The 11094-nt window shown below is 37.6% G+C and overlaps 1 protein-coding gene across 3 annotated transcripts in view; it reads right to left on the bottom strand.

Annotated features, from left to right (window-relative positions):
• The window catches only part of Atrnl1 (attractin like 1), a gene marked incomplete at its 5' end in the record, with an annotated part of 630201 nt that overhangs the window by 470136 nt on the left and 148971 nt on the right, over nucleotides 1–11094 (bottom strand). For all 3 annotated transcript variants that reach the window (XM_017800920.1, XM_008844317.1, XM_017800921.2), the window contains 1 exon segment: nucleotides 7302–7395. In XM_017800920.1, the coding sequence (XP_017656409.1) occupies nucleotides 7302–7395 (94 nt within the window).

Consider the following 11094-nt stretch of genomic DNA (forward strand, 5'->3'; position numbering starts at 1 on the left):
ACTAGTAATTAGGGAAATGCAAATTAAAACCACTTTAAGATTTCATCTTACCACAGTAAGACTGATTAAGATCAAGAGAAAAAATGATACCAAATGTTGGAGAGGATGTGGGAAAAGGGGAATGTTCAAACTCCACTGCTGGTTGCACTGAAAACTTGTTCAAACCCTATGAAAACCAGTGTGAAGAACTCTTTAAAAACTACAAATGAACCTACTATTTGGCCCAGTTATACCACCCCTTGGCATATGCTCAAAGAACTCATCCTATTGCAGAGACATTTGTACATCCATGTTTCTTGCTGCTCTTTTCACAGTAGCTAAGAGATGGAGGCAACCTATGAGAAAATAACCTAAGAGATGGGGTTATTTTAAGGGGAGGGGGAGGGAAGGTTATACAAGGAACCTAGGGGATAAAGGGAAAGAAGGAGTTCAAGAGAGGTGGGACCATAGGAGAAGGGTATTAGTAAGGGAGAAATGGGAAAAATGGGGGCACCTTAAACAGGGAAATCATGGTGAAAGGGTTCGACAATGCAAGACATAAATAATGCCTAGCTAGTTTTGAAAAACCAGAGGGAACCTTACTAATGCAACAACCTACTGACAGCACATAAAACTAGATAAAGGAATATAATATCTGTCTAGGCAAGGTTTATCTGAAAATGTTCAGTCTTTGCCCAAGCTTTAGCTACATGGCACATGGTAATCAAAACTACCAAAATTGGTGGAATTAACCTTTTTGAACAGCCACAGTTTGAGACCTATAATAATTTGGTCAGAGGGACACAAAGGACAGTTTTTCCTCCTTGCCCTCCTAGATCGACTAAGTTCCAGGGAACTATGAGCATCTATCAAAATGTCCTGTAACTGTGGTGAGTCACCTGTCCTCTTGATCAAGGAGGCCAAGGAGACCCACCATATGGACTTGAACCAGTATCCAGTCTACAAAGAGGAGGGTCAACACAGAGGAAACATTTCTTCCATGCTTCCAAGGGAAGCCAGCCGTAGTCGAGCAGGACCTTTGACTTATAATCACATAGATGGAACTGGTGAAAGGAGCCAGGGGCTCCTCCCAAGCCCATGTGACCCCTGAAGAAGAGGGCCTCAAACAGCCTTAAGAGTAAAAACAAATTGGTTTATCTGGGCCAACTGTCAGATCTTAAACACCCAAAAGCAAAGTATAACCAACGATTAAAGGAGTCAATATAATTTTTTAAGAGTCCATATGTATAGCTAAAGAATACATAACAAGAAACAATGGCAGACAGGAGATACCATCCTCTGAGTTGTTGGCCAGGGTGGCCCAAGAGACTCTGAGATAGTAACCCAGCATAGAACTGGGGAAATGAACAGCAGACCCCAGTCTTATCAAAATGAATATTGACAACTGCTTGCTGCTAGATGAGGAACAGCTGATCTTCCTAAAGCAAGGCTCTCTAGATAGGCTGACTAGATTCAGCAAATGGACAAGCACTGGGGAACAGCTTGGGGCACTGACAATACAGTAGATAGTAACAGGGATAACAGAGTATATGGGCTCCAATGTGGGGGGGGGTAATAAACATTACCTTTGAAATCTACCTGATGACTTTATATCCATACTCAGGTGCCAAGGATCCAAGTGTAATTGACTGTGGCTAGTAATCAGATACACAGATATTACAGACGCATGTGCAAACATCTAAGTGTTAGCAGCATTAAAAATGAGTCTTTCTGTAGGAAACAATATATTTTAAAATGAAATGGTGATCTTTTTTAAAGGTTAAAACTCATTCAAATTTATGTCTTACAGGGTTTATACTGAGTTCAATGTTATATAACTGTATTAATTCAACTGTGAACCTAAAAATTTACAGCCACTTTTGAAAGAGATGTATCTTTGCTCTGGAAATTGTTACTGAATATGTTAAAGCTGTCATGAAATGCTTCTTCTAATCACTGGTTATTAAATAACTTTTTTTAAAAAAGATGAGTAAGATGTTTTGTATGAAATGCAAAATTTTCAGTAAGAATATACATTGAAAAAATAAAATGCATAATACAAAAAAAGACCTATAAACATATATATTTTAAAATTTTTCAGTGTGACTAATCATCAGGGAGATGCAAATTATCATTTCACTCCCCATGAGCATAGTTATTATTAAAAAATACTAAAGATAGTAAGTGGGGGTATATAATAAAGGGAATCCTTGCATACTGCTGGTAAAAATATAATTTTTTACACCCATTTTGAAAACCAGTATGGTGGATCCTTAAAAATTAGAGCTAGTATATGACCTAGCAATCCCACTACTTAGCACACATCTACAGGAAATGAAGCCAGCAGGCCAAAGAGACATCTGTGATCCCATGTTCACTGCAGCACTAATGACAATAGCCAAGAAATGAAAACAAGTGTCCATCATAGAAAATGTGGTACATATGTACAATGGAATTCAAGCTTTAAAAAAATTAAATTTTGTCACTTATCACAAAATGGATGGAAGTAAAATAGGCCAGCAACATAAATACGAGGACTATAGTATCTCATTCACATGCGGACTACACCAAAATTAATATTATAGAAACTGAAAATATAATGGTGGCTCTCAGAGGCTAAAATAGTAGCAGGGAGGGAAAGATGGGGAAGTCTGATCAATGGGTACTATTTGGTGCTTAGATAAGGGTAAAGTTTCAAAGTGCTGTGATGAGTATTGATAGATTTTTTTATTATATGTCTCAAAGAGCTGGAAAAAAAGAATTTGGAACATTTTTACCACAAGAAGTGAGAAATAGTTGAAAGGATAAATTATTTAACTTGGTTACATAATATATACATGTTTACAAACACCATATGCAACTACATTAGTATATTTAATATTTATGCTTTTTTTATTAGAAGAAGGATTTCATTACAGCTTTAATGTACTCAATAACAATTTCCAGAGCAAGATACATCTCTTTCAAAAGTGGCTATAAAATTTTTAGGTTCACAGTTGATTTAATACCATTATACAATATTGAACTCAGTATAAACCCTGTAAGGCATAAAATTGAATGAGTCTTTAACCTTTGAAAAAAGACCTCCATTTCATTTTAAAATATACAGTTTCTTACAGAAAGACTCATTTTTTTTTGCTAATAACATTCAGATGTTGGTGCATGTGTCTCTAATCTGTATGTATATGATTATTAGTAGTCATGGTCGGTTGCACGTGGATCCTTGGCACCCGTGTATGTCTATAAAGTCATCAGATAGATTTCAATGGTAACGTTTATCACCTCTACTAATTAACATGACATAAATTTTTATGCTTTCTCCTCAAAGATAACTCATTTTTTTAATTTCTTAAATTTTTTGTGTGTATATCACACAGAACATCCCAAACAATCTTATTCATCTATATACCCACTCCCATAGCCTCCCAACCCCCACTAGGGCCCTTATACTCTGTCATCCCTGCTACCGTCCACTGTGTTGTAGGCACCCCCAGTCTTTCCCCAGTACTTGTCCATCCAGTGAATCTAGTCAGCCTATCTAGAGATCTTTGTTTTAGGAAGGTCAGCTGTTCCTCATCTAGCAGTAATCAGTTGTCAATAATCATATGGAAGCACTAAAGACCTCAGATAGCCGAAGCAACCCTGAACACTAAGAGCAATGCCAGGAGGATTACTATACCAGATTTTAAACTGTATTACAGAGCTATCATCATAAAAACAACATGGTGCTGGCACAAAAACAGACCCCTAGATCAATGGAACAAAATTGAAGACCCAAAGATGAGTAAACGCAATTTCAACCACCTAATATTTGACAAAGGGGCCAAGAATATTCACTGGAGGAAAGACAGCGTGTTCAGCAAATGGTGCTGGCAAAACTGGATCTCCACCTGTAGAAGAATGAAATGAAACCCCTATCATTCACCTTGCACAAAAGTCAATTTCAAACGGATAAAAGACCTCAATGTAAAGCCTGAAACTCTGAAACTGTTAGATGAAAACATTGCCAAAAACCTACAAGATATAGGTGTAGGGAAGGATTTTCTAAACCGGACATCAATTGCTCAGCAAACAAGGTCAAGAATCAACAAATGGACCTCATTAAACTAAAAAACTCTGTACATCAAAGGAGGCAACCAGGGAAGTGAAGAGAAAACCCACAGAATGGGAGAAAATCTTCACCAGCCTGGGAGAAAATCTTCACCAGCCTGGGAGAAAATCTTCACCAGCGACACATCAGACAGAGGTTTACATCCAAAAACATATATTATCTAGTAAACAAATGATGCTGACAAAACTCAATTTCCATATGCAGAAGAATGAAATCCAACTCGTATTTTCACCTTGTACTAAAATCAACTTGAAATGGATCAAACACCTTAATTTAAAATATTAAAGGCTAAAATTTCTAGATGAAAGCAGAGGGAATACTCCTTAGGACACTGTGATAGGTAGACAGGAAAGTTCTGAACAGTACATCAACAGCATAGGAGCTAGACACAGTATCAATAGATGGAACTACATGAATGACCTTAAATAATTTCTGCAAAGCAAAGGAAAATATCAGCAAAGCACACAGTTCAGACTGGGAGAAAATCTTTGCCAGTTAAACCTCAGACAAGGAGGTAGTACCCAGAATTTATAACAAACTGTAGAAATTAAATACCAAGGAAATAAAAACCACCAATCAACAAATAAGCTAACCAACTGAATAGTTTTCAAAAGTAGAAATGCAAATGGGCAACACCTATTTTAAAAAGTGTTCAACATCCCCAGTCATCAGGAAATTGAATTAAAACCACTATGAGATATCCCCTTACCCCAGTCAGAATTGTGACCATAAAGAAATCTGACAACAAATGCTGGAGAAGACATGGAGTAAGAGAAACACTTATTCACTATTGGTAGGAGCACAAATGAGTACAGCCATTATGGAAATCTGTTTGGAGGTTCCTCAATATATAAAAAATAGACTTACTATAGGACCCAGTCATTTCACTGGGTCCCACAGAAATCTATATATCCACAGAAATCTATACCCTAGCATGCCCATGTTTACTGCTGCTCTGTTCACTGTGGCAAGGAAATGGAACCAACCTAGTTCTACATCAACCGGTAAATGGAAAATGAATATATGGTTCATATATAAAATGGAATATTATTCAACTTTAAAGAAAAATCACAGGTTCTTTTGTGCTTTGTTCCTTTGTTTTTTTTGTGACAAGGTATCACAATATGGCCTCAGTACACTACTGAGAGTACACAATATGGCCTTGAAATGTAGCTGGGCTGGCTAAATGAATATTTTAATCACAATATTCATGCTTTTCACAATTTGGTTATTTCCTTCTACAGCCTATACAACAGAGATTGCTTTCTTAAAAGTTATCTCTAATTTTTCCTATAAGAAATGGGTAGTATCAGGACAAGGGTATGAAGGGATATCTCTGAAGAGACCACCATAAACTCTCTCAATTTCTATGGCTCTCAAAGTTCCATACTACTGTGAGTACACAGCCTCTACCAGTTTAGTATCTACCCTATTAAAATATTTTTGTTGTTGTTGTTTTGAGACAGGGTGTCCCTTAGCCCCAGCTGGCCTAGAAATAGCTATGGAGGCCAGGCTGACCTTGATCTCACAGAGGTTTGTCTGCCTAATGCTGGTATTAAAGCTGTGAGTCACCAGGCCTGGTTACCCTATCTAATTCTTAATAATTTTTAGATGGTTTTACTCTATATGAGCCAATGTTGATGTCTCATGTCTACCTGCAAGCTCTCCTCTTTTTTTGAGATTTTGAGCTATTGTTAACCTGTGGTGTTAGCTCTCCAACTGATTTTTAAGTAAGTCAAGAATTTGTATTCTAACAAGCTATTCTTTTTTTTAATCACAGGAGTAAGACCAATGTTCTCTCCAGCTCTCAACATCCATGAGCAAACACTGGACATGCTAAGAGCATATGCATTTTTATGTCTTTGTTTTTCTTGACACAATTTTCACTTCTTATTCATCTAGAAAAATTTGACTCCTCCTTCAAGTTCTAGCTACAGTATACTGTGCTCGAACCTTCCTTATCCTTCCTAAATGAATGATTCCTTCATGAGCCATCAATAATTTCTTTATTCAATTCAAATATATATATTGATATTGATCAATAATCCCTGAAAAAGGTCACTCTAATGAAGGGTATAGACAAATACACTGATGATGCAACCAATCTCCATTGAGAAGATTATAAAACGTAGAAAAGAATGTGATATCTGACTAAATAAAAAACACAAATAGAAATCACCCTGGAAAGGAAGAGTCTAAGGCTCAAGGATCATTGAGGAAGAGGGGTTGAAAGATTTTAAAAACCAAAGGTGGTAGATGAATACAAGGAAACCATGTTGTTTACATACCACAAAGTAGTTGCACATATGATCCTACAGCACTTGTTACCACATACACAAGACCTGTGCAAGCCTAAGCCAGTCAAAACCCAAGCTGTAGGGGTAAAGTTGGCACAAGCCCTAGCCCTTGCTGAGTAACTACTTGGCCACTGCTAGCTGTTGGTAGAGAGTCAATTTTCTTTAAGGAAGTGACACCAGGTAGGTTAACCAGGCTTTTGGGGATGGCCCCACATCCAAGTACATTTTGGGAACACAAATTAGACTCAATAAGCCTTTAAAAAAATAGAATAAAGTACAGGGGATAGGGAGGTGGGGGTGTATCTGAAAAGAGATGAGGGAAGGGGGGTCTGAATATGTCAAAATACATAAAATTATCAAAGAATCAATTAAAATTCTTTTTAGTCTTTTTGAGACAAAGTCTTCCTGTAGATCCAGCTGGTCTGGAACTCACCAGGCTAGCCTCAGTCTCACAGAAATAGGTCTGCCTCTGCCTCCCAAGTGCTGGGATTAAAGGTATGAGCCACCATGCCCAACTAATAAAAATAACATTAAAAAAACTTTTCTGCTTTTAAGCTGAAATTCATAGTGATAGAAATCTGACTAATGCAGCATAGGTATACTGGATTTGGAATAACTCAGAGGAAAATTATAAAGATAACATGGATTTTATACATGTGTTTTCCAAAATATACTTCCTTCTCTCAAAATACAAAAGACAATTATGTTATGCAGGCCCTGCTTTAAAGCTGCTATAAAACTGTCATCTTAAAACACTTAATTTTTCAAGAGAATTGATAATAATATGGAAGTGAAATAGCTTACAATATTGGAAGCTTAAAAAGTATAACACCAACCTTAATAAATAAAACCTATGAAATTAGGTCTATAGCACAAAATTCACAAAAGTTCTAACAACAGCAATGTATACTTACAATTGACATTGATCACCTTTTATTCCTTTAGTTGTACAGAAACATTTCCCTGTGTGTAGATGACAGATATTTGCATGGCCACTGCATGTACAAGCTGTAAGTCAAAAACAAAATAATATGTATCAATATTACCTTATTTTATAAGGTTATTTCTACATGTCATGTGTTATTTTAATTATGGGTAACTACATTCACTTCTGTAAAAGTTTTGCAAAATTCTTTAAAGTCTTTTCAATATCCTGAGTCTACTATGGGATCTAAATAGTTCTCTAATTCTGTTGTGTGGCTCTGTTTATGATTTGGTACAGCCACTTAATGAAATAAGTTTTTAAAAAGAAAAGCAGGTTTATTGGTGCACACCTGTAATCCTAGTCCTTGGGAGGTCAAGTAATGAGGACCAGAACTTCAATGTCATCCTCAGCTATATAACAAGTTCAACACTAGCTTGGGATATATGAGACCTTGTCTCAAAAAAATTGAAAAACAAAAAAAAAGGAGCAAGTGGCTTAGCTTCAAATGTACATCTACAGTCACTAATTAGATGACCTTAGTCAATTTATTTAAATTCTCCAGACTTGATTTTTTCATATGTATAAACTTCTGAGATCATCCTCAGTATTTATTATTATTATTTCAGAATAATAAATGAAACATTCATTATATAATATTTCCACATGACTGGTTTGGTTGATATGAATGCAAATCTCAATTTCCTCTCCATTCCTTTCTTCAAATGCAGTTATTCCTTTGGACTGAGGAAATGGCTCAATCAGTAAAATGCTTCCCTTGCAAGCATGAAAATTTTAATTTGATCCCCAGCACTAACATAAAAAAGACAGGGGCATATGCACCCCACTGCTAGGGAGGTAGAGACAGAAGGATCCCTTGGGGCTTCTTAGCCAGCCAGCCTAGCTAAACTAGGAGGCTCCAGGTTCAATGAGAGACTCTGTCTCAAAAACTAAGGTGGAGAGTGATTGAGGATTCAGGATTATAATTCATTCAGCTACTGTAGCATTCTAAAGACACAGGCTAAAGCTGTAGTATTCCTTTCAAGAACCTTCAATAAAAGCTACGTGTTTTAGGTCACCATTCTGATGATAAAAATGAAATAAGACAGTCTGTGCATACACATGTTAAAATGAGCTTATCAATCAAATATTCCCAATGTTCAACCTTTATATTTTTTATTTTTATTTTTTTTATAATTTTTTTTTCGGTCTTTTTGAGACAGGGTCTCTTGTAGCCCCAGCTGTCCTCGAACTAACCTTTTTAATTTTTATTAAAATATCAATAGTAATTCTAATATTCATGCTAATTAACAGATGCAAACATCAATATTCCATGTGAATCTCTGAAACAAAACAAATCTTAAACATAAAGGCAAAGCACAACACCACTCAACATCTTCTGAGGGGAAAAAAAGTAGCTGGAGGTTTTCATTTTGTTTTATAGAGCCTGATCAAGTCAGTAAGAAAAAGTGAAAATGGGGATACTTCAGTGACAATTATTAGAACAAGGCACTTCAGTGTTATGAGTCCAGTCTTCGGACGCCCAAGGGAATGGTTGCCTGGCCCTCTATTCAAGCAAGCCTAATGTGACAGGACTTCATAGGAGCTCTTTGGAGAGCCTGGTGTGAGTCTCCTGGGATGCAAGTGGCAAAAGAGGAGATTCAGTCATGCAGATGAGCGCAGCTGGGACTACTGAACTGAAGTGACAGGACAAACGAGAAGGACAGGACACCTTTAAGAAGTATGAGCAATGTGGCTGAAGTCAAGAAAAACAAAGTAGGTTTCCTCTAGTCAACATGGAGCTGCTTAAAATTCTATGCCAGACAGCTGCCTAGAAGCATTATAAGGAACTGAAGGACAAGTCTTAAGCCTGGGAGAAAAGTGTGTCACTTCATCCTGACACTTATAAATGGACAGCTCAAGCTTCAGATCAGAGACACTGTCTCACCCATATGAGAAGGGATCAACAGATGTGCACCTTTCCCAGAAAGACCCCTTATCCACAGACAACAGCTGTATTTCCCAAATAACACTATGCAGGTCTACTTTCTCTTCAGGAAAGAGTTACTAGCTGGGGAGGTAGCTCTGCAGTAGAGTGCATGGCTTAGCATTCATGAGGACCTAGCCAATACCAAGAGAGAGAAAGAGAGGAAGAAAGGAAGGAGGAAAGGGAAAGGGGAAGGGAGAGAAGAGAAGAAACGATGGGAGAAGGGAAGGGAAGGGGAGGGGAGGGAAGGGAACAGAAGGGAAAGAGAAAAAGGAAAAGGAGGAAGGGGAAGGGGAAAGAGAAAGAGGGAAAAGGGCGAAGACAAGAAAAGAGGAAGAGAGAAAGAGGAACAGGAAAGGATGAAAGAGATGAAGTAAAAAATGAAATTAAGGACTGGAAGGAAGGAAAAGGTGAGGATGGAGGGAAGGAGAAAGAAATGAATGGAAGAAGGGAAATTAAAGGAATGGGGGAGGGATGGAGGGAAGGAGGGAGGGAGGGAAAGAGGGAGGGGACAAAAAAAGAAAAGAAAAACAAACAAAAAGGAAAAGAAAATGTTGGCAATCCCAGCAATCCAACCAGTTAATAAAGAACATATCCTAAGCATAGAAAGAGTACCCAGAAGAGAGAAGAAAAAATGTGGCTTCAAAGCAGGTTCAGAACTGAGGTTTTTCTATAATCTAGACAATTTAAATTATCTATTTAAGCATGTGATTTAAACTCAAGATTTTTATAAGATTTAGAGGTTTCATATAAGGTCAAGGAAAAATTTATTCCATTGAATACCCCTTAAAGGGACAATGACAGAAAAATGTTATGCTTGGGTTATAACCTAGAAATCTTGCTTGTGTCCTGTCAATTACATATATCATATCAAAGAATCTTTTAATACCCCAATGACTTTATTTTCATGAAGGCAAGAGGTGATAGTGATTTTAAACTGCATGAACATTTCCTGCTTACAAAACTGTTGGTAACTAAAATGGTGAGATGAATACAAATGAATCAAAGGCTGAGAGCAAGTCAAAGGCCACCACACGAATCAGTGTGGTTCATCCACAACCTCGGCACACCTCCCTTCCGAAAGCAAACAAACACTAGTTTAAATTTTGTGTTCATCACCTATCGGCTTTTGAAAAACTACATACACAAATCATTTACAATAATTTTATTTTCAATTATCAAATAAATATAGATACAACAAATTCCTAAAATCAGTACTACACAAATGCAAAGACTACATCCTCATTTTAAGAAAAGTAAATCCAGCACAAAGCAGAGCTACTGAGGTCAGCCTGTTCACAGTGATGAGAAAACCCAAAACGGACACACACAAGGTCATTTAAAAAAGAGGACCTGACTCCCCTTGCAGTGCACATCTCCTCAGAGTGCCTTCCTCAGCTTCTTCATGAGCCCTTCAAGGCTAGGTAAGATTCAATGGAATTCCAGGTGTGGAGAGGACTCTGAGGTGTATTCCTCCTTCCTCATGAATAGTCAGACACTGGGTATTGGCAAAAGTGACCCCTGCTCTCCCAGGGTCTCCTGGGTAGCAATAACAGCATCACAGACAGTGAATTACTCTGGCCTGCACCAAGCTCAGAGATAAGGGCTGTGCCCAGGTATTCTTGGCTTCTATGGGGTATCCCTCGATTTGATAAAGATGCCCTACTGTTGACCTCCTTGTCTCCTCTCTTACACTCCCTTTAAAGCATTCCCTATCCAAGTCTTGCCACTGACCACAAAGATTCACTCAACTCTGGCTCTAGAAGTCAATACAAGAAAAGCTGATGGGGGGGGGGGG

This window comes from Nannospalax galili, unplaced genomic scaffold, assembly GCF_000622305.1.
Source record: "Nannospalax galili isolate Female #2095 unplaced genomic scaffold, S.galili_v1.0 scaffold1362, whole genome shotgun sequence".
NCBI classification, from domain to species: domain Eukaryota; kingdom Metazoa; phylum Chordata; class Mammalia; order Rodentia; family Spalacidae; genus Nannospalax; species Nannospalax galili.